Source organism: Ostrinia furnacalis, unplaced genomic scaffold (assembly GCF_004193835.3).
Source record: "Ostrinia furnacalis isolate ACB-3 unplaced genomic scaffold, ASM419383v2 OfSCF5115, whole genome shotgun sequence".
Taxonomy (NCBI): Eukaryota; Metazoa; Arthropoda; class Insecta; order Lepidoptera; family Crambidae; genus Ostrinia; species Ostrinia furnacalis.
The window spans coordinates 163,985-188,842 of NW_021135354.1; the positions used below are offsets into that span (position 1 = coordinate 163,985).

At 34.8% G+C, this 24,858-nt stretch overlaps 3 protein-coding genes across 3 annotated transcripts; 1 reads left to right on the top strand and 2 right to left on the bottom strand.

Annotated features, from left to right (window-relative positions):
- Nucleotides 1-9,849: 9,849 nt before the first annotated feature.
- LOC114360661 (uncharacterized) lies at nt 9,850-15,955 on the top strand. Its single transcript, XM_028315415.1, has 3 exons — nt 9,850-10,054; nt 14,617-14,737; nt 15,165-15,955. The coding sequence occupies exons 1-3, from the start codon at nt 9,961-9,963 to the stop codon at nt 15,286-15,288; spliced, it is 339 nt and encodes a 112-aa protein (XP_028171216.1). The 5' UTR covers nt 9,850-9,960; the 3' UTR covers nt 15,289-15,955.
- An 841-nt stretch (nt 15,956-16,796) lies between these two features.
- On the bottom strand, nt 16,797-19,505 carry LOC114360660 (uncharacterized). Its single transcript, XM_028315414.1, has 3 exons — nt 19,341-19,505; nt 17,952-18,081; nt 16,797-16,961 (listed from the first exon to the last, which is right to left on the bottom strand). The coding sequence occupies exons 1-3, from the start codon at nt 19,438-19,440 to the stop codon at nt 16,829-16,831; spliced, it is 363 nt and encodes a 120-aa protein (XP_028171215.1). The 5' UTR covers nt 19,441-19,505; the 3' UTR covers nt 16,797-16,828.
- Nucleotides 19,506-22,629: 3,124 nt separating this feature from the next.
- On the bottom strand, nt 22,630-24,473 carry LOC114360662 (la1-like protein 15). Its single transcript, XM_028315416.1, has 3 exons — nt 24,309-24,473; nt 23,897-24,020; nt 22,630-22,807 (listed from the first exon to the last, which is right to left on the bottom strand). The coding sequence occupies exons 1-3, from the start codon at nt 24,406-24,408 to the stop codon at nt 22,708-22,710; spliced, it is 324 nt and encodes a 107-aa protein (XP_028171217.1). The 5' UTR covers nt 24,409-24,473; the 3' UTR covers nt 22,630-22,707.
- Between the last annotated feature and the right edge of the window lie 385 nt (nt 24,474-24,858).

Below are 24,858 nucleotides of genomic sequence, written 5' to 3' on the forward strand. Positions count from 1 at the left end.
AACGAGGAATCTCTTGGCCTGTATCTCACCTGGTAAGACACCTCACGATGGTAAGTGACGATCAGGCCGAAGGTTAGATGAAGTGTCATCAACATCTTCTTTAGGTACATACCTACACAGGTATTTATTTAGGTCTAAAAGCACGATTGCTGTTGTTTTCTGAACCTTTTTTTATGCATAACAAGGCAGTTATTTGACCACAATCGCACCTGATGCTAAGTGGGATGCAGTCTAGGATGGTACATATCAGCCCTGTAAGTGCCTATTCACTCGCCTTGAAAAGACCCGGATTATAGTCTTCGGGAAAGAAGTTTAATTAATAGTTTTCTAATTTTGTAATTGTTCTAATGATCGGTTTTCATAAAGGTTTTTATCATCAATGATATTTATTCAGTTTTTGCATAGTACGTTTCTTTAATAAATTGTGAGATCGCATCTCGAACTCGATCAACTTACATAGTAGGTAACTATCCATCTTTGAATTTCGTGTTCAACTCCAGTAATAGTTAAATAACTTTCTTAATACTTTATTAATTCTATAGACATGTGTAATTATACCATCTAATTTATGGCAAAATTTAGGAAATACAATTAATTTCTTGATTGAAAATCTCCTCTATAACAGGAAGAGCCAGTTTTAGTAGTATAATGACAGTTATAAATCTTTTGGACTAGACAATATTCAAGTAGAGATCTTTTGGTCTTAGCAACAGCAGCAAAAGTTTCATACAAAATTAATGAAAATGTTAGACAATAAACTATTCGTGACGAATGTTTAAAAATACGAAAACCCAAAAACAACATTTTAATTACCATATTTATTAAGCTAGAGTATTTTTTTTTGTAACTACTCGTACTACTTACTGTTCAATTACCTTCCAAACTTTATCATAACTTGAATTTTTGTACTGGGAACTAAAGCTTTGATCTAGTTCTTGATGTGTGAAGAAAAATGAACACTAAAATGAAAATGTACAATGCACTTACATGCCAAATTATGTCAGAGTGAGATTAACTAGAGTATTTGCTTCTTATTTTGTCGTTTGACGAATTGTGTATCGTTTTGCGAGATTTTTGCCAGGTTTCATTAGAACGGTGACTGTATATTGATTTGTTTCATTCTTTCAAACAACTTCTACTGACATTCTTACACTGTGGTCTAAATACAAGTTCTTGTTTGTTTTGATTCTGTATCTCAGTAACGGGACTCGTTTGTAATAAAATCACAAGAAAAAACTGTTTACTTCGTTTATGGTGTTGTTATAAATTCTTTTCGTCCATATAAAATGCGCAAAAACATTTTTGTGTTTTCCAAATTATCCAGTTTGACAATATAAAATTTACATTATATTATACTTACCTTTTATGGCTTTGATTGCCTTTTATTGGTCTACATTCGTGTGTAATGTTATTTTGTTGTTATTATGTTCATTTGTATAAATATTTCCTTTTATAAAGCCCTCTATATCTATGTATGTTAGAGTTAACCAAAAATTGTTCAGCGGTATTACCGATTTATAGAGTAACGTGAATGAAATAAGTAAGCATAGAGAAAAGGGAATAGTGAAACATTTTCCTCAATAAGTATTTAAACAATAATTAAAAACATAAATTGTTATTGTGATTCATTTAAATAATTAGAAAGAGGTCGCGGTCGTCATAGATAACCTTCAATAAGATTACTGGGCCTATGTTTCACTGGAAAATCCTGCATTGTAACTATAGTGTATAGCTAGACATTTTCCGACTATGCGTCGCCGACGAGCAATTGGTTCATTTTATGCAAAGGTGCAGTCGACAGCACAAAAGACTACGTACTACTACATAAGAACTACATTAGACGCAGCAGTGTTTAGTTTCATGTGGCTTAGACTTATGTCAAAACGGTTGCAGATCAAGAACCTTCTTAGAGCATATTAGCAGCTTCTCGCGTGAATTTTGTTTGAAATCATTACAAAGCCCATTTTGAGCCTTTTATACTCGAATTTAAAATAAATAAAATAAAATTTTGTTTTGTCACAGCAATAATTACCTAACTAATTCTTCCCAAAAATGGGATACTATCATGTGTTGTCCCTGGGTCTCAAACTATCTGCATACCTTCAATTAAAATCAGTTCAGTGATTTAGGTGTCAGTTACGAACATCCATTCATCTTCAAAAACTTTAGCATAAATTATACGAGTAGAATATTAGTACTAGGAAAAGACGATGAGTCGATGACATTAAAGTTTTGGATACCAGTGATTCAAATAGGACCTTGACACTCTTCTAAGGCCAATACCTAATGCAATGCAAAGAATTACTGTTTAAAGAGTTTTTATAGTAACCCCTGTATAGTAGAAAAATAGGTTTAAATCACTGTGGTTAGAAATCTAGTTATTTTTATGTTCATAATAAAGTTGGGTCATCATCAATTTGAACTTGGGACAAAAAATATATTTTCCAAGAAAACTTTGCATCATTAACTATGATTGTGGGTGTTACGTAACCAAATCGTCACTATAATGAATAGAATTGACAATTGAGGAATGTATTGATGTCCGTCATCAACAATGCGTCAATTATGTCAATGATGAGGTAATTTACCTCTTTAATAAGTATGTAACTCTTTAGTAAGTCGTCAACAGGACATCAGAATTACGAGTATACCTAAACAATTATTGTTACAAAATCGTACGTATTAAAACTGATAAGGGCTTGTTCCCACGGTGACATCTTTCGGTTTTTTGCAGGAATTTATTTTTGGATCTCGTTAATGTACTAACATTCGAATTTGTAATTAGAATTTCAAACACACATGGGTACTTTATACCTAGGCGCATACCACCGATTTTTAGTCGGCCGATAGTTTAGTCGGGCAGTTAATCAGTATGGAAGTGCGCACATTACAGCGACTGATTGTTCATACAAATTAGAATCGGTCTGCGCCTAGGCTTCGCATTCGCACGATAGTACAGGAGTTGCAGTGGTGGGAAACTGTGGTGGGATAATAATAATTCCCGTTATGGTTATTTCTGAAATGGGAAAGCTTTCGCATCAAGATATTAATGGAGCTACTAACAATGTAAGGAATTAGAGGAAACCTAATCTAAGATTAAACAACAGCTTCTTCACTGTTTCCTTAAAGCCTAACAAAATACAGTGTGAGTCACTTTAAAGTGTACATATGAAAATAGATGAAACTAGACCTATTTTTATCGACAAAAAAGAGGTCAAAAATTTTTTGAGATTTTTTTTAAATTTTTTATATAATTTTTTTTCTTCCAATTACTTCTTGTAAAGAAAACGTAATAACTTTAAAACTAAGCGGTATATCTTGATAAAATAAAACCAGTAATAATGCTAAATAACAGGCGATACTAAAAAATACACAAAAAAGGCCAACAAATAATAAAAAAAGGATACTTTTTGAAAAAAATCCGCTTAAAATTTCGTGTTCTTTTGGTTATTTGATAAATTTCTCCAAAAAAATCCCTTATAACCGGTAGTTTTTATTACTTTGTATTATTCTCTATCGTATTACCTTCGTAAAACCAAAAATCGCATGTCTCTATCCCTATCACAAAGTTTGCAATGATCGTTTGAACTAAGCCTCTCCGGGCGCGCCATTCAACGCTTCGTTAACAACAAAACTGAAAATGGCTCTAGATTTGTAATTTTGATAAAGACAAGTTAGATTTCAAATAAAAACAAAAGATTTCGAAGTAAAATAAGCATTTTAGTTAAAATTAAAATTATATCTACCTGTAGCGGAGAATAATGTTGTGGCAGGCCTTTGTTCAAACGATCATAGCAAATGTTGTGATAGGGATAGAGACATGCGATTTTTGGTTTTACAAAGATATTACGATAGAAAATAATACAAAGTAATAAAAACCACCGGTTATAGGGGCATTTTTTGGAGAAATTTATCAAATAACAAAAAAAAACACGAATTTTGAAGCAGATTTTTTTCAAAAAGTATCATTTTTTATTATTTGTTGGGTTTTTTTGTGTATTTTATGTATTTTTTTAGTATCGCCTGTTATTTAGCATTATAACTGTTTTTATTTTATCAGGATATACCGCTTCGTTAAAAGTTACTACGGTTTCTTTACAATAAGTAATTGGAAGAAAAAAAATTCTATAAAAAAATTTAAAAAAATCTCAAAAAATTTTTGACCACTTTTTTGTCGATAAAAATAGGTATAGTTTCATCTATTTTCATATGTACACTTTAACGTGACTCACACTGTATTATCGTCTTTCCTTAGGCTATAAACGTTGTGTCTTAATCCTTTTAGCTCCATAATTGGCAATGCACATCTTGGCCTCAAGCCTTAACGTGAGTCAGGGTAAGTCTAATTCACATCCTTAGGCTGGGTTGCACCATCTTACTGCAGCTTTAACAAACGTCAAAAGTCTGTCAAACTTCATACAAAAACACCGGTTATTGTTGTAGCTATGGATAAAGTATAGGTGATTGAACTCAGAATTAGGAAGCATCCAAATTATGTAACTTTTGTATATTTAACGTGTTAAAAACTATCATAATATTGGCTCACTTGTTTAAACTTATAAAATTTAGTATACTAACTAGGTTTTATAACCATTTATACATAAATCTTTAGAGAGCGTTTTAGGACGTCTATTTTCAAAAGATGGCTTTTAATGCAATGTTTTATCAAACATAATTTTATGCCAATTGCAGCAGGTAATAAAATATTACCGCATGTATTCGTGATTCTTAGGTCCGGATTCAAATGAGTTAATTTATTACAAATTAAGATAATCATCTGAGTTACAGGTTACAGGACTATAGGTATCTGAGTTACAGGTTACAGGACTATAGGTTTTATTTCTAGACCAATTTATGGTACGAAATAAAACGTCTTTCAGAATATTCGATAACTACGATTTAAAAATCTATAACCGATCTATTTCGTTGCAAAATAGTATTTAGGTACTGCATTTAAGATATCAGTGTAAAACTCGATGTGCCCTTGTTAGAAAATAATCATGTTCAACTATTCCAAAAACCTCATTCATTATCTTCTTCGTAAAGTTAAAAATAATATTATTTTGACCTTGTATTACCCGTATTATTACCATTAACCTATTTATCGATTTATCTTATTGCAAAATAACCTTTAGGGTTATCTGGACATTGGAATAAATTAACCTAAACTTTTGTCTCTTACGACTTTGTGATTAAAATTAATGTCTCTTACAACATTGTGAGTTTGTGATTTACTCTAAAATGAAAATTTTCACAGATTTAATTTTTTCTTTTACTTATCACAGTTAAAATATTTGTATAGAGATTATTAATTTTATAAATACGAAATTAAAGATTTTTTAAATCTTAATCAGTCTTGTTAATTATAAACCTAGGCCAGTAGAATTAAACACAAAAATTGATTAAATCGGAAATAATTCCTACAAAAGATTTTTTGCTTTAATGGCTTCATTGGTTGCCCATTAAGACTCTCCTAAGTTTTCGACTTCGACGGAGTTGTGCTTAAGTGGTGGGGGCCCCCGAAAGGGGCGTTTTTTCGGTTTTCCGGTTATACCGCGTAAAGGACTTACCCTATCGAAAAGTGGTCTTTATGACGGTTAAAGGGCACTTAATCCTACATTGAATAAGACCAAATTCATATGTTTTGGACAAACCGTTCTCGCGCTAAAGTTCGGCAAAGTAGAAAATATACGTATAATTAATGACCCTCTCCACGTCCAATGGCTTGTTACCCACATGCTTCCAAGCCTTGTAAAGGGTCGCCTTAACCAGTGTAACCCTAACAAGGCTCACGATTCTTAAGTATAAAGTAGTTTATGTTGCCAAATGACTTTTAGATTATGAGATGTGACCTGTTTTCTTGCAGTAATTTTCTCGAATTTTGACTATCTTAGACATGATAAAAATGCATTTTAATGAATTAAACATCAAAATTTTCTCAATACACTTTCTTCTTCAGGGTATGCTTATTCTAATGAATACATTCTATCTTCTTACTTAGAAATAAATTTGTTGTAATATTAGTTCAAAGTTGTGCCTTCGCGAGTTACCTGGAAATCGGGCTTTCGAAATTCGCTGTTTTCGTAGGCAAAAATCCAATTTGAACGAAATTTTGTCAATAGACATTCCGTAAAAATGTATGATAATTACGATGATATAAGTCAAAAGAAGCTATAACAATAAATTATATGACTAAAATCATTTCGAAATCTGCCAAATTCTCGATTTCTGCATGAAAAATGTGACAACGCTCTTAAGTCACGGGAAAGTTCGGATCCACAGATATAGATATATCTATATCTGTGTTCGGATCTGACAAAAACAGCTAGCTATAATTTCCGCCTTTTTAAATTCCGTTCTCCACCGCGCGTGTTTCGACTTGGAACTGATGTCGAATACTCAATTCTGGTACACAACGAAATTCAGGCGAACCTGAATGTGTTATCAGATAAAAGAAATATCCACTAGTTTAGCGGAGCCGACAGCCGACAGGCTTCCGACGCATGCTCGCGCATCCGTCCGGATTGAAATGTCAGATAACTCTAAGAACTGTTGATAAAATACTTCTTTTTTACGGCCGTGTAAGTGCGCTCCGACGCACCCCGGTCAATGGGCATCGTACCAAGTTAATATTCCGCTAGGTAGTTAAGTAAGTATAAAAGTGTAAGTGAAACCCCTTTGCTTCCCTGGTAAGACACCTAGAACACGCCTAGAAAGCCGTGTCAAGGCCGTGTGATCCTGCAGTGAAGACCACAACGCAAGTACTTATTAAACATAGTGGAGGGAGACCATAGAGATAACTAGCGCCTAGTGTAAACAATCTACAATAATTCTACAGTTTGAAAATCTATACGTACGAGGGGCGGCTGAAAAGTTTTGAGCCTAAGGTATTAAAAATGCCGATAGAAAAGTATAAAAAATATATTTTTCTATTTAATCTCCCTCTACTACAACGCACTTCTTACATTTGTGTAAAAGAGCTTTTAACCCACTGAAAAAAAATTCGCAAACTTTGCCTTCGAAATGATCCTCTAACTAAGTACGCCTTCATTTCTTTGTCACTCAAAAATCTTCGTCCCTGGAGGTCCTTTTTCCAAATTGAGAATTAGAAAAAAAAAGCTAAGGATTTAGACTAAACTGTGTGATAGGTGATTAATTTCTTAAAATCTAGTTTTAACCGGGGCAAGCCTTGCAACATGCGTGGTGTGCACGGGCGAATTGTCTGGCAATAACAGATTTCATTTCGCCAGTTTACCTCTTATNGTGGGCAGGCCTCCCACTAGTTGGACCGACGATCTGGTAAAGGTCGCGGGAATAGCCTGGATGCGGGCAGCACAGGACCGGTCGTTATGGAAATCCTTGGGGAGGTTTTTGTCCAGCAGTGGACGTCATTTGGCTATAGAGTTAACTTATTATAATTATAAAAAAAATGCGTCCTTGTGGTTTACCGCCTATTTTTGTTTGACATTCGAAGACAACAAAATCATAAGAGCAAAAGTGTAGTATCGATTTATCTGTGCCACGATTTAATATGGTAATTATGATTCAAATATAATAGTAGTCGTGAGTCTTAACTTATGTAAAGCTTGAGTTGGTTCACATTGACACCAACCGGATTTTTATCGTCTTTCGATGCAGTTAGTAAATTAAAAAGAAAAAGCCATAGACTCTATATGTTTTCAGCATTATACAAGTTTTATTACACCTTTTAATTTATACGAGTTAAGTAGGTATATTGGGTAGAAAAAAGTTGTCGTGAGCAATTGATGCCTAGAGTTAGTTAGCTTTTGAATATAAGGCATAGTGCGTTATTTTCAAACCAAAAAATAGTCAGTGGATTGGTATAAAAAGTAAATGCACCAGGTGACGTCATAGCACTTTGCAATATACTGATACAAATTATATGAGTAATCGGCAGGTGTCGACAATTCGTTAGTTCAAAAAAGTATATCAATCTTAAGATTGATAGGTAATAAAGAATGATGGAAACCACCATTCAGGCGACACTTTTTTGGTTCTAGACAAGTGGGTGGTTATTAAACCCTGTGGTTACCGACAATATAACGTTCCGATAAATTATCGGCGCACAATGTGAACCAGTTCTCACTGACGTTGGTAGAGACCGGTTCCATAGAATTATATTATTGAAATGGCATTATAAATGGTTAGTATTTAGTCCGGGAATTTGTTACGTCAAAGCTCTCGTGAAGGTACCTATCTAACGACATTTTTGTGGACCAAATGTCTTAAAAACAACTTATTATGGCGCCAATGTGTTTAGACAAATAAACAGCATGGTAAAAATTATTAAATTATTTTAAATTACTAATAATAAAGTCTTCACAGATTTTTTAAGTAAATTGTATTTTGTGATAATGTAATCGTAAGGTTAAAGGTTAGACAGAGACTTAATTAACACTAAACTATCAGCAGCGACCTTGAATAAACTTAAATTTAAGTTATTATAATCGATCAACATAGAAAGCATTGGGGGAGGCCTCTGTTCAGTAGTGGACGTCCTATGGCTGAAATGATGATGATGATGAAGTATAATATAGTTTAAAACACATTTTCCCTATAGAATGATGGGCCCTAGAAGATAACCTTTATCCAGTTTATCCCTTTCAGGATAAGACACTTTTAATTTTGTCCCCGCATAGTTTTTTACGATTTACAGTAATACTGGCTAAGGTAAACCCTTTGTAGTTTTGAAAAACGCCACAAAATATGATTATGACGATGAAACTAACATCTATAGTTTTCTAAAAATATAGACTTCAAAAATGTTCAACATACAAAAGGTCGCATTTCTAAAAGATAATCTCCGACACGGATCCAAAGTTCACCGTTTGTCACAGTCGCCCGGCCGCGGCCGTACAAGGATGTTCGGAATGTACACGGATCTGGTACGAATTCGGCAATAAAAACATTGTTTACATCCGAAGATGAATCACTTGTAAATCCCATGAACACATTCCGATGTGGCGTCCTCCGTAAGGCCTGGCGAGCACTACGCCGGTATAGTTCTATTTTTAACGCACTGTCTATACGCTTCAAAATAATATTATGTCAATTTTATTAGTACAAATAAAGCTTAATATCATTGACACTGAAGAATTTATAATGTTTTGAGGACATTATATTTTTTTTATATGATGTTTCATTTATGATCTTACCTATTTCAGTTTTTAGCGAAATCTTTTTTGGAAGAAGGAAGACTGATTAAAAATAGTATACGTAATTAATGGCTTTATTTATAGTTTGTATTTTTACTAAGGATTAAATAAGAAACACTATATTATGTGTTTTTGTAATTTTGAAAATTCAAAATGCAGAAGTTGTATGCAAGGTACCTAAAGATAAACAATCGGCCCATCTTGATTGTCATCCCACATTACTAATTTGCATAATATGAGTCGTTTACTGACTAGAGATTTCACGTTAGATTTTCCTTCCTCGTTTGCATTTTATTCAAGGTAGTAAATAGAAAATGTTTTAAAAAATGAAGATTAAACAATATTTTTTCAGTCCATAAGGACTCTTTTAGATTTAAAATCTAGAAAATTGCAGTCATTCTCTTTCTAAGCACTACCGTGTCACAAAAAGGTTTTTTATGAAGGTCGAGGTCTTCATAAAAAAACCTTTTGTGACACGGTAGTCGAGAAAAAACTGGAAAAAGTTAAGATGACCCCAAATCTTCATTAGTCTGTAATCAGCTGAAACGAAGTCGCCAAGCTAAGGCAAGCCAAGGTGCGTTCACCTTTAAAGTTGGATGATTACGTTAATGTCATGTTTATAAACATCTAACGAATAAGGCGTTCGTCTGCTGGCAGCCTGTTTCGAATAAAAACAAGCGCGAATCGCCGCAGTGACCAGTCTCAACCGAGCTTCTGACCGTACCTTGACAGGACGTTTGATAACTATTTAAAAAGTATTTTAGACGTCAGTAACTTCTTAAACATGATCTCAAGGATTGCTTTTCTTTTGGCGGTAGTGGGACTCTCCTGTGCCGCGACATGGCAAGGCTACTTGCCCCCAAAACCCGCGGAGCATGGTGAGTTTTGTTTTTTGTGAGTGTAGGAGATAATGATTTGGTTGATGTTCTTGCATATCAAATAAAAAGTGAGAAACAAAACTTAAAGAAAAGATTGTTTAATATTGTGAATTACTCTCGAAACTCAAAATTTCCGCGGATAAATTGGAAATAAGACTGTTGAATTAAAACAAATGCGTGTAAATGTAAACAAGTGTGTAAAAAATTTTGTGCTAATTAGTAGCTGATTGCTTTGTTTAAAAACCAAACCTAATCAATTACAGTGATTAAAGAAAGCGGTTAATTCGAACTATTTTAATTTATGATGCGTTAAACCTACTGTTCATTTTAAATTAACATAGCTGCTATGGATTGTTCTCAGTTCTGTTAACATTTTATAAAACTCTAATTAGAATTATAGAACAAAGTATTAGTTTCATGATTACGAGTAAAAGCTATTCGGTTTTCACTCGACAAAAACTTTTTTCAGGCAGGAAGACTGCTCTGAGCAGTCAGCTACGTTAACACTGCCTTACTTTAGTAACAGTTAAACGGTTATTGTTAACGGGTATTATTCAAAATAATAATAAATAACCAATAACTAAACAGTAATCCAAACCAGGTTGTTATTAAGTAGCAAACCAAAAAATGCTAAAGCACAAATTAGAGAAAATACGAAATCGTTTTTGTGTAATAAATTGATTTTACGATCTCATTTATTAGACGTTTCGCGAGTCCAAAGAGTAGAAAACTTGATTGGCGGACGTCATCGGGGACCGTGAGCTTAATTGAATTTAAATAAATTGGTACAAAACACGAAAACAATATTTGCCGGTAGTTTTATTATTGACAAATAATCCTACTTAGGATTGGTGTATCAGGATAAATTTATATTAAAATTTATTGTAACTCTTAGGCTGAGTTGTACCGGCTAACTTTATCGCAATTATAACGATAACCGGTGCATGTGTGCTTTTTGTATAAAGTTTGTCAGATTTTTGACGTTTGTTAAATTTAAAGTAAGATGGTGCAGCTCAGCCTTAGCCACTAAAACTACAACCGTTTTTTTTATGTTTTTAAATTTCACGTGAACGAAATAAGTACTGGGCAAGTACATTCTATTATACTCGTATTGTTTTAATTTATTTATTGCGAACTTAATACAATATTTAATATTTTATTATAGTAATGTCGTAGTCTGGGATACTAATAATTTGCATTTCAAACTTTCAAAACAACATTATACAACAAAATAGCAGGTCAATCTGTTATGCAGCAAATACGGATTTCTCATAGACTGGTCTTTATTACAGTTAATAAATAGGTTCAAAATTGAATAACAAGACAAAATAAGCAAGAACTAAATGAAAACATCTTAACTAATCACATTAACAATTGTACATTTAAACACAGAAACTTAGCGCAACAAATAATCAAGTCAGAGGTCGATGTTAACACGAAGATGTCAGACGTAAGCCAATTAGCTGGCTTTTGTAAACAGTGCACTGAATTACATAGGCCAGGAGATAGGCATCATTGTCAGGTCGTTTTGTATCAACTTTGGCACGGACAAAATGGAGGGTTAATTAAGCTTACACTCCTTAAGCTGGCCGGATAGGTTGGGGAGGCCTGTGTTTTTAATTCAAGCCAAAACTTGTATATTATTGCGACTAACGCGAAAACAAATAATTAGTAATTTTGGCAGTTTCAGCCTTCAGGGTCTTAGCTAATGCCCATTGAAATCAAAAAGTATCTCTCCTGAATACACCCTTTCCAAAAGCTCTAAAATTAAAAGACCTGTAGTTAAATAATAATCATAGTTAATATAATCTACGAATCACAATACGTGACAACAATTGTGACAGTCAACATTAGGTTTGATCAAGCTTTAACTGAAAATGTATCATAGCCCTTCGACTAACCACAGTTAAACAAACACAATGTGATTAAGTCTAAGTTAAATGTGATTAACTCTCGAATAAAATGAATGATTACATTTTATATTAAGCTAATTGCCTTACAGTCTGAAATCACAATATTCTGAGTCTAGACTGAGACAGTTTATTTATAGATTTATTAATCTCTACAAGATATATTAAGAAAATATCATTTTTGACTTTTGATACTAAAATTTACATCCATACAAAGAGTGTGATGCCTGTATTCACAAACATTACTATGAGGTCTAACCGTCTCACAGTGCTTATGGATGCACAGGATCACTCACGAACCAATCACAGAGCTCTATTCAACGCTGTGCTTTCGATTTGCTGCTTCACTTAAACAAGCATCGTTTGTGAATACGGGCGTGAATGTTAAAGCTTATTATTTAAGATTGAAGTATCATTTTCATGAACAATTACGTTCTTATTGTCTGAAGGTGTTCGTAATATTGTGGAATGCTGTATTGTTTGCGCACATCGCATGAGGTCAGGGTGTACGCATAATGTAGATAGAGGTAGTAGGTTAATTCTTAGATGCACTTTAATTCGTTGCTAATCCGACACATGTCTGTTCAGAAACATTTCTACTTCTACGACTTCTTTTACCTTTGAGGTACAAAAATAAATGTCGATGTTTTTAAGGGCTCTATGTCACTTGAGGAGGTACGACATCGATGAATCTTTTTTTCCTTATTAGTTTGTACTATTGTCAGATAAACATCTAACTATTCGGGCTATATTTCACCGGGACACCATGGCGGCGCAACCAGTCGCCGGCTACCCACAAAATGTATACAGCTTTGCGCAACCAAACGGACGCCAGGTGAGTAACTCTCTATAGAGCTGTATACAATTTGTTGGTAGCCGGCGACTGGTTGCACCGCCATGGTGTCCCGGTGAAATATAGCCCTTATAAGCGTTATTTATAATAAATTATGTAATACCTGTGTTTTTATGTCCAAAATAAAAAGGAAAATTATACATTGCACTATCAAGACTTTTGATAAGAAGGCCTTAAAAGTACTCAATCGAATGGAGACGTTCCAGTTACAATCCGATTTGAGGATGTGTGTGGATGTGTGAAATGTGCATACAGTAGCATAATTTCATTCACTATTATTGTACTCTAGGTGGTACAGTGGTTGGTGGTGGTCTTACTGGATATTATTGTTATTCTTCAGTAAACAACCCAGAAGGTCGGCCTCTTGAAAATATCTCCGACGTCTCACGTACATTTCATAATTGGAAATTAATGTTGCTGGATAAAGTTAATCCTTAAGTTATGTGTCTTCCATTAAATAATTTATAAATTATTTCTTAAACGTTATTAATCCCAAACGTTTTTGGGATTGAATCAGAGATGATAATGATATTTTTTATTTCCTTTATTGGTTATTTTTGTACAATAACCTTGGCATCATTAAAATTATCACTAAGTAGCTTTCGTCATGTAGATTCTTAATTATATTTTTCTTATAAGCGTACATTACGTGATGACGCGATGACGGTTCGTTTGACCTTTATATGATTAACCCTCATTATCTTATTATACAGTAAACATTAAATTGTGTGAAACTGTAGATATCATAAATGTTATATATTTTTTTACACATTTACGACAATCTTGCTTTAATTTATGCTTGATAAATTTTACTAAAGACTATTTTTGCTCTTGGGAATTATTTACGATATTTCGGGGACTATTCTAAGTCTCCTTTTTCTTTTTTTACATACTAGTAGGTATATTGCTTTCTACTCAAAAATAAATTCACGTGGAAGAGACAATGACGTGGCTGCGTATGTAAAAGCAATAAAAGTTAATGCCGTTATTCCCTCAAAATACGGCTTCAAGCAGAAAATAAAGAAGGAATTTTACACACTTGGCATTTAATTCGGCCTCTCGCGACCCTGATCAATCTTTAGAAAATAAAGGTCAATTATTGAATTTATTGTTGGAATAAAGCTGCTTCCTCAGTACGTACGAATATGTTCGATATACGATTATTGGATATTTATCGAAGTGTTCAGTTCGAGCTACCGATATTACCCGTAAAATATCTTTAGTAAGTTAGACGTTCATCATCATTATCATCTCAGCCATAGGACGTCCACTGCTGAACATAGGCCTCCCCCAATGCTTTCCATGCTGCCCGGTTAGACGTTACTTCTATCAAACAAAATATTTAGCCAACATTTTAATTTGAACATATGTAGAACCTGCTGTTAGAAGAATACTTCACTGAGTCAATAAAATACGAGTATAATCTAGTCTAGTTTCTGATAGATATTTAGGTAAACATCGACATCTTTTTATCCTTGTGTGTATCCATAATTGATATAGATTTGATGAACATTTGTACAGATATAATATAAATTGAATTTCGAGAGTTGAATCTTTTAGAAGACATGCCTTAACTTATCGAAATGTGTCGGTGTCTGTTTATGGCTGATTTCGAATTATTATTTAAACCAGCTGTATTTACTTAGGTTTGTATGTTTCACGAGTACTTATTGTCTTCTTTAATAAGCAAGAAGAACCAACCCAATTCATTACTCTTCTATTTTCACTAATATTTTCTACCATTATTTGGCTAAATATTGAAGGTAATTATATTAATTGTATTTTCCTTCTCTTTCCAGCTCACAAAACTGGCTGTTACGTGAAAGAGATCGACGACGTTATTCCTTTCGGCAAGACCATCTACCCCATCGGACATTGCTATAGAATCGAATGCACTGCTGGCATGATGTACTATGCTTCGTAAGTGTTATTGTTGATCCATGGTTTCATTACCATCATCGTCATCATCATTAGTCACAAGACATTATTCTACTACTGAACATTATGCATTTAGAGCCCAGACAATGATTTCCAGATGCCGTGGCCTGTATGGTTTCATCATCATCATCATTCAGTCACAGAACGTCCACTAGTGAACATAGACCTTCCCCAATGATTTCGAGATTGGTTGATTTATAGAATCAGAGTGGCTCTATGGTTTAAAAGGTCAATGTTGTTGTTAATATAAGTGCAGACTGTAGGTAGAAATAGGTATTGTAATTTAATGACGCTCAATATTTGCAAATTAAAAGTACTTACTTATTATCTATCTCATGAATCTAGTGTTTTCATTCTCATTCCCAGAAAAAAAGTATGTTTATTAAAAACGATTTTTCTTTTATTCCAGATGTGGCAAAGTTATGACTAGCGATGACACCTGCTACGTCACGGAAGAAGATTTAAGTAAACCTTATCCCGATTGCTGTCCCCACGTGAAGTGCATAGAAGACAACAGTGTATCGAAAAACTAAATTATAACTAAGCATCTGAAACTTGGTGGTCTAATGTAAAGCCTGGAAGAATGAAATGAGTCGCTTTTGGAACTTTGATTTTGGATTTGAGATTAATACAACGTGGTCTGGCTAGCGCACCTGGCGAGGGTGACGTCACATCGACGCTCTGGTGCGAGTGAGTGCGGGTTAGAGTCGCATTCCAGCGAGTCAAACGATCGGGTTGTAAGTTATAACTCAGAGTGAAATGTCAATACAAGTGAAATTAGACATTAAGTTTAAATTACTATGAGTGAGAAAATTATTGGTGTATGTAGGTGTGTTTGTTTGGAACCTTAAATTATTGTTAGCGTGATACTCCAAAGATGAATTGAAATTATCTTATGAGCAAAATATCTTGGAAACTTCAATGAGTTTGTTGTTTTAGACTCTCTTTTCTTTTGTATATTGACACTATTCTAACTGAAGAACTTACTTGCCTGTATGATTTATTATTGTAACTGTTATAATACTTACTTCCCATAAGCATAATAAGCTCTAGTGCTTATATTTTGTTTTTTATCAGCACATTTAATTTTGTAATGTATCTTCTTACGTCAAGACCAAGTACATTTAGCATGTAAGATTAAGAACTGACGAAAAATCATGAGATTTGTTGTAATTTAGTTTCTAACTAGTTTTTAATTATTATAAGTACAAACAAGATTGTATGAGTGAGAGGCTGTGGCCAGACTTTCTAATTTCGGATGCTCATTTAATTTCGATAGAGTTCCTTAATAGAGTTAGAATTGAGAAACAAGTTGTTATTGCTCTAACTCATGAAGCTATCTTGCCACCAAATTGTTGATTTTATTTATTTTATTAAATTAATTAAAATATTTTGATACTATGCTGTGTATTATTGACAAAGTATTCCCTTTGATCAAGACATTGTCTGGGAAAACAAATTTATCTTGTGACAAAAGGAAGGCAGACGTGTTCGAAAATTTGCATTGTGGGTCCACACAGCTTATTAATATAACCGCAGTCTGTGGAGGATCACAACTAGAAGAAGAAGACTCCCTTTAAAGCTTTTGCATTCTTCAAGTCCCGTCTGACCAGCGTGGAGAGTGTACGCCAAATCCTCCATTTGACTCTGGTGAATGGTTATTATATCGGAGGTCAGTGCATAGCGATGGTCAGCATAGTTCAAAAATAGAGGTACATACCTGCCAATAGTGGCATAACTAAACCATCCGAGGCCCGTGACGAATTCTGTGCACGGGGCCCTTGGCGTATCTAGGTATTTTTCAGGGGGGCGACAGGAGTCAGGACCCTGTCTAGAGTCTTGTGTCAGGCCCCCCCTCGGGCCAGGGTTTTGCCAACCCTGCCACCCTATAGTTACTACGCCTATGTAGCCTAGTCAAACATATCGACGTCATAATTTACTTTTAGTAGGTGCTGTTTACAACATAATGTAAGTTACAATTTTGAGGTTGATGTGCTGTCAACTTTAGTTAAGAAGGTACCTACTTAATTAAAATGAAATGTAAGATTCAATTGCAAGGTTTATTTCAACGGTTTAAGCCACAGCAGTTTGAGTGCCATTTGAAGCAGATGGATCGCACGATACGGTGTCGCAACAATTTGGATAGGGTTTCGACAGATCCCCTGGGACTTTTACGCAGCCAGGACCAGCACCTACAGCTCCGCAGCTGAAATATTTTACAATGATGAAATTTTATGATACACTAGCTTTTGCCCGCGGCTTCACCCGCGTGAAATTTATTTTTTTACAAATCGTCATAAATTATAGCTTATATGTTATTCTGGGTTATAAAAAATAATACTATAAGTTTCATTAAAATCCGCTTAGTAGTTTTTGCGTGAAAGAGTAACAAACATGTTGACATTCAGACATTCATACAAATTTTCGCATTTATAAATTAGTAGGATATACTAAAAACTTATTAATGTAATTACTTAAAAACTAAACTTTCAAAATTACTTATAATAATATTTATACACACGGCCACAGTGTTAATTAACTATCAATTTCCGTTTTTGCTCTCGCTCTCATCAAATGGTGATTCTTTGCGATAGAACGAGGCGACATGACCGGCAATGGGCAGTTAACACTGTTGCATACTTATTTACAAAATAAAAAATATTTCACCTCCAGCGCCGCAGTTGGGAATAGTGCCCAAAAGGCTGGCAGCATTGCCACGTTGAATGGCCAGGCTTATTCTCTGACCGAAATAGCTGCCAGCCTTTTGATCACCGGTCACCTCGTTGAGCCTCTTTGCCAGTTTCTTATAAAAATAACGAGCGCTGGACCTTATAGTCTCAACCCCAAACGGCACAAATAAGTATCATTGGAGCACCATCCGGAATCCGGATATTCTAACAGTCGTATTTCGTAGAGCTGATGGCCGTTGGGGCAGAAAAATTCTGGAGTGACGACCACGGGCTGGGAAACGAAGCGTAGTGTTGGCAGGCCTACTAGGTGGACCGACAATATTTGTGAACGTCATTTGGTTGAAACGAATGGACGTTTGTAGTAAAAATAAAGACTAAAAATCACATTAAAATTGTCTCACATTTGGGAAATGCCAATGATTTTTTCACTTTGTATAGAGGAGCCTTCTTATTGGACCTTGCTTTTCCTAACTAAATGGAGTAGTTACATTTTTAATTTTACTTACGTAAATATTTGAGTGTCCCCAGAGTTTCCGCACAAATATTGCCTGCACTGACCCTGGTCAGTAGGCGAGTAAGGCTCGTTGTATGGCAACACAATATTTAGTTCCGGACTGTAGCATCCTTCTTCGCACGCTAGAATGAATAAATACAGTCAAAAACAAATTCAGAAGATACATTGTTTATCAATTACAGTTACTGAACAATCCATGAGTGAGTTATCTACACTAATATTATAAAGAGGAAAACTTTGTTTGTTTGTTTAGTTGTAATGGATAGGCTCAAAAACTACTGGACCGATTTTAAAAATTCTTTCACCATTCGAAAGCTACATAACTCACGAGTAACATAGGCTACATTTTATTTTGGAAAAAAATANTTACGAAACTCCACCCCTAATGGAGTAAAACGAGGTCCACGCGTACGAAGTCGCGGGCGGCCGCTAGTAAGAAATAAAAATAATAAAAAAACAAAATATTATGTAGAAATTGAATAATTGGCGAATAAGGTAGAGCTACTCGTAGCTTGCGTAGATAAACCTACCTAAATTACTTGTTATTTTTAAAACATATTTTATGAGCTAATATAAGTATTTGGAATGGCTCAAATGTAAAACTAAATAAGTACGTAATTAAAATAATACGACAATTATGTGCGTTTAAAGTCCACGATCAGAACGTTTGATCACGAAATCAAAACACGAGCTGTTGTAGTTGTAACGTCATTAATTAAAATGATTTAAATTGTTTTTCTTGTTTTAGGAGAGATAAAAGTAGGTAAACACATTGTTTGTAGCACAGCTGAACTTGTATTCTTATAATGTTCAAGTCGAGTCTTCGTAAATTATAGAGTTTGGACCTAGCCGAAGGTCTCTCTTAAACTACATTTTGTAAAGGTTGAACTCTACCAAAACCGAGATGGGAAAGATATGTTTTTCAGCTCTAGCTGATCTGATGATCTGAGCTGATGATGATAGATAAAAGTGTATTTTCTTTTTTATTTATGCTAGGAAACGAAGGCTCCTGAGTCTACCATAGTCAATCGTCCTCGCGACGCCTCTAACCGTTAGAAATGGAAGCACATCGCCAGAAGAGCTACCCTTGGAGACGACATCGAACACCCCACCGTGTACCTCGTCAGCGCAACCACGACCACTCTGACAAGAGTGCCCGAATAAGAAGAAGAAAAAACGAGGTGAATAACAAAATTCTACTGGTTGTTTAAAACATATCTTACTTCACTCGCCGCCTCGTCTCCGCTTTGGTGGAGTCTGGGGTTATAAGATAAGCCTACACCTAAGTTTAAGTACCTAATCGGACCAAAGTTCCTGAGATTAGCGCGTTCAACTCAACTAACTCTTTGGTTTTATAATATTAGTATAAATAAGTATTTACCAAACTCAGGCGGTTTCTCTACAGCCGGTTGTATGTAAACGGCTGAATAAACCAACTCCAAAGACACACTGACGCAAATTATAGCAAACAGTTTCTGCATTATCAAAATGATATCCGAGACGACTGCAAGTGAAAAATATTATCGAGTTAATGAGCAGTTTGTCAGCTGTGCCTACTTTTATACTAAACGTGTGTGTTCAAATCCACGCCCCTATATTATTTGTATATAAACCATACACGACAGTTCACAAGATTAAACGTGTTTATTGCAGAATGACACTAAATTATTATATAGCTACTCGCATCTAATAAATACTTTTCTTTCTTTTTTTCTTTCTCTCTTTATTTTTTTCTTTCTTTCTTTTTTTCTTTCCTTCTTTTTTTCTTTCTCTCTTTCTTTTTTCCTTACTTTCTTTCCTTCTTTCTTTATAAACTGGCAATTTCACATTTACACATCACATGAACCCTGTAAATACTATAATATGATACAATTCCACTTTAAAAGAGATTGAACTATCTCAGGTACCCTAAATATTGCTTCAATAGGCAATCAAAGATGACCAAAATAAATGTGCCAATGTTAATAGTTTTTTTTTAATTGCCAATTTTTATTGATGCAGATTATAACGTAACTCTGGCATTTACGTCTCCTTAAATTTTAATCCCACTTAACACATTGACATGTAAAATGTTGCTTAATTAATCTATAGGTGTACATCTAACTATACCTAGTCTGGTCATAAGTTCTGTCACATGATCATAACTTTTAAATTTTGAAAGAAGGTCTCTAAAATATTTATTGAATTAGAATTTAGAATATTAAACGAAATTAAAAATGTACCCTGCTTTGAATTTCATATGTTTTTAAATATGTAGTAGACGCATAAAGAAGATCGAACTGCAGTTGTCACGCTGCACTGGTACGCGCCAAAGCAGATTTTCGATGTGCTGAAAATTTTGAATTTAATCAATTTTACATTTATCGTTTCATCAGACGATAATATGATAAAGTTTTAATCAAAAATTACTAGGATGCGCGTTAAAAAGAGCTAAGATTGAAGAAGTCCTGCGTTTTGCTTAAGCGGTAGGCGAGAAAAAAGTACCTTGAAAAAAAATTTTGGAATGATTATTTTTACCATGGAGGAGAGTTACAAAAAAAAACAAAATGTTAAGTTGTATGCGTACATCAATGAAGAAGCAACAGCTTAATTTCAGCTGTCCAGCAAGGCCAGCTTTTGTCGTCGCGCAAGGTTTGGTTGAATGTCTCAAATTTGGGCTTTTTGAGGTTTTTTTTTGCATGAAAGGCATAAAAACAAAATGCCGTTCTGTATCAAAATGTAGTTCTCACAAAGCTTATGGAACATATTTCACATAATCATGCCCAATAACAGACACTGGGAGTTCCAGCAGGATTCTGCGCCAGCTCATAGAGCCAAAAGCGCGCAAAACCCGCTCGTAGGGCGTAAAATTGACCTCAGTCGGCACGAAGTCTGGCCCTCATCCAGTCCAGACTCTAATCCGTTGGATTACAAAATATGGCAACATTTGGAGAGGAAGGCCTGCTCTATGCCTCATACTGATTTGGAGTCCCTTAAGGCATCCTGGATTAAACCAGCCACGAAACTCGTTCGTATTTCTAGAGACCACTGACCGCGCAATTTGAACCCTTGTAGTTATTCATAAGCGCTCCTGGCGGCGGCGGCAGTGTGCAGGAGGAAAATTCTTAATTGTGAGGAAAATTTTAAATAATTTTTATAAACATCAAATATTTGTTTTAGTGCCTTTCCATTGGTATAACAATGATTACTGTAAAAGTAAATACAGTATCAATTATTTCACAATAAACATGTGACAGAACTATGACCCGACTAAGTATATAACTCAAAGTTGACTGACTGACTGACATATGATAGTGATCTATCAACGCACAGCCCAAACCACTGGACGGATCGGGCTGAAATTTGGCATGCAGGTAGATGTTATGACGTAGGCATCCGCTAAGAAAGGATTTTAAACTCCACCCCTAAGGTGTCGTAAAACGAGATCCACGCGTATGAAGTCGCGGGCGGCCGCTAGTAAATTATAAAGCTAAAGAGTTTGTTTGGTTGAATGCGCTAATCTCAGGAACCACTGGTCCGATTAGATCATTAGAATAACACTTTCTGTGATGAATATCCTACTTAAGGCCGGGTAACAGAGAAAATGGCGAAAATGAGGTTTTCATTTTTCATTTTTGAGGTACTAAACAGTAAAATAAAAGGCTAAGATTTTTTTTGGGCATAGTTGAGGATATTTTCTAGGGTTATTAACGGATGGAAACACGATTTGATGAAGTTGACTCGATAGAATAAATTCCCAAAGTTACCTCTATTCGTTTTCTAATTATGGTTTTATTTTTAAAATAAGCGATTTGAGATACTGAATCTTTTACTAAACTAAAGTTCAGAAATAACTTGAGGGCTTTTAACGGATGAAATTTTTATATTGCGTCTTATTTAGTTACTATGTTAAAAAATGTGGAAAAAATCGCCCATGACGGCTTGGACAATCTCAATCAGTCGCGCGGTGGCGCTTACGGAGGACGGACGCGTGCCAGTTTTTTGGGTGTGTGTGTGTGTGTGTGTGTGTGTGTGTGTGTGTGTGTGTGTGTGTGTGTGTGTGTGTGCGCGCGTGTGAGTGTGTGTGTGTGTGTGTGTGTGTGTGTGTGTGTGTTTGTGTTTGTGTAGTGGCTTAAAAGTAGCAGGAAAGCGCTGGACGCAGGCCGCTATCAACCGGGTAACATCGAAAGCATTGGGGGAGGCCTATGTCCAGCAGTGGACGTCCTATGGCTGAGATGATGATGAAGATGATGATGATGATGAGGTGTAACAAAAAGAAGGCAACTCCAAAATTACTGGTAACTTTAGTTTGGTGGCGTTAAGTTCGTCTTTTGAGCCATTATCAACCGACTTTTTGTGTTATAAAATTTTAAGTTTTAAATAGTTATGTATTAATGTCCTATGCCTTTCTTTCGTTTACATAGGTACATTTTATAAGAGAGCAGTACTTTTAATTAATGTACCGCTTGATGTATTGACACAAACACTTTGGAGTCTTGGGCTGAGTTGCACCAACTTTTGACCGTAAATATAACCGGTGCGGTATGGAGTTTGACAGATTTTTGACGTTTGTCAAAGTTTAAGTAAAATGGTGCAACCCAGCCTTATAGTTGTTTTAACAAAACGTATGGTTGATGTGCTATCGACTGTTGTACTTGTCTTGTAATTTCGGTTCAAATAAAAATGTAAAATTCAAACGTGAAGTTTATTTTAAATCATGTTTTATTAGTTCAGGACACAGCCACAGTTTGAGTGACATTTGAATCGGATTAATTGCACTTAATTTCGGGTTGGCAGCAATCTGGATACGGTTTTGATACATCCCCTGGGATAACTACACAGCCTGCTGGACCCGCGACGACTCCGCAACTGAAATATATGTTACAAAATTAAATATTTCAAAAACAACCCGGATATTTTAGCACTTGTTTACGGCAATAGTAAAAATTTGTGTTGCGTCGAATTTTTGGCCAAAAACGGTGAAGAAAAAAAAATGCTCAAAACCGCTACATTTGCACTATCTTTCAAACTATTCCCTAGTTCCCATAGTCGTTATGAAAACTGGTTTAAAAGGTTAGGTGACATTTGACCTAAATAATATACAACGTTCTTTTTTAGATTTCTTGGAACTCTAGGGTATTAATAGGAACACTTCAAAAAACGTAACGGCACAAATTTTTTTTTTCAATTCAAAATTTTTTTTCGAGTTATTTTTTCATACATCTATCTTCTATACTTATAATAAATCTGTAGAGAGGTCAATTCTGTACATGAAATATATTTTCAAAATAACTATCAGAGGGTGATTAGTGATCGATACTGATGCCAAAAATGCAATTAGTAAAATTTTTGTCTGTCTGTCTGTCTGTCTGTCTGTCTGTCTGTCTGTCTGTCTGTATGTTCCTTATAGAAACAAAAACTACTCGACGGATTTTAACGAAACTTGGTACAATTATTCTTCATACTCCTGGGCAGGTTATAGTATACTTAGTATTCCCACGGGAACGGGATTTAGCGGGAAAATCCTTTTGTATGAAAAATCTAAACCGCTTAAGTTAGACGCTTGAAATTTGGCATGCAGGTACCTTAGTAAACTTAAAGCTTAGTTACAACAGGATATTGCAAAATTCCCACGGGAACGGGAGTTAGCGGGAAAAAACATTTGTATGAAAAATCTAAACCACGTGAGATAGATGAAGGGGGTAAAACGGGATCCACGCGTACGAAGTTGCGGGCGGCCGCTAGTATAAAATAATTCAAGAAAAGGCTTGTAATCGGCAAGCGTGGCAAGGCCCTAAACCTAAAAAAAATGTCCCTTAATATGACGACTAAATGACAAAGAATTTATAGCAACTTCGTATGTAGAGGAAGCCATTTGCAATGGACCTAACTTTTCCTAACTAAATGTAGGTATATCATATACTCCACAATCTACATGCAAGTTTTTATTAAACTTACGTTGTTACTTTAATTGTTCCATCCGCAAAACACGAATACTGCGCGCACTCATCCTGAGGCGAGTGAGGAGCGTCGTATGGCACCACCATATTTAGGTCTTTATTGTAACATCCTTCCTCGTGTTCTAAAATAAAAAAGTGAAAAGTATAATACATAAAAACATTAAAATAAGATTCCAAATTGTGTAAATTACAAATTTTCACAAAATACGTAATCGTCTTTTTTTCATTCAATGATTGGTTTACTGTATATCAAATTTCTGACTTCACCATACTATTTATATGCCCATGTTAACATGGGCTAGTGCCGGCTCATATACCCATTTACTTAATACCTTATATAAGATGGAGAATGATCTAAATCTTAAAATTAAAATTATAGTAATATTCTTAATTTTTGTTAGTTGACTTACCGAACTGTGGGGGTTTCGGGACTTTTGGCAAAAGTGACACAGCGGTGTAAGCAGTGTTCACCAATAGGATGACGCAAACAAGAACAAACACCTTATGCATTGTTGCTGATTTTCAAACGACCACTAAGCTTTAAAATGACCGACACAATGAATCTAAAGAAAATTTTGCTCTTTTATATTGCCAATCAGATGTGATTTAAATAAGTATGACGGAATGAGCTTAGTAACAATAATAAGTATTCATTATTATTGATATTTATATTTTAACCCTCGCTGTACCAGGTGGGGTGTGACACACCCCAGTCCTTTAAAAATCGCTATAATTTTAAAAATTTGCAAGTGCTTAATTTGAAATTCTCTGTAGCTGGAATTATGACGCTGCTGCTTTGATCAGCGTTGCAAAATCAGTCCAGTGGTGACTACCAACTGAGTTACTTGCCTTTAAAATACGTGTGGGTACCACACACCCCACCTGGTACGGGACGTTGTTAAAAAGTTTTAAAAATAATCTTACAGTTTTGGTGTAATTTATATATTTTTAGCTTTCTTA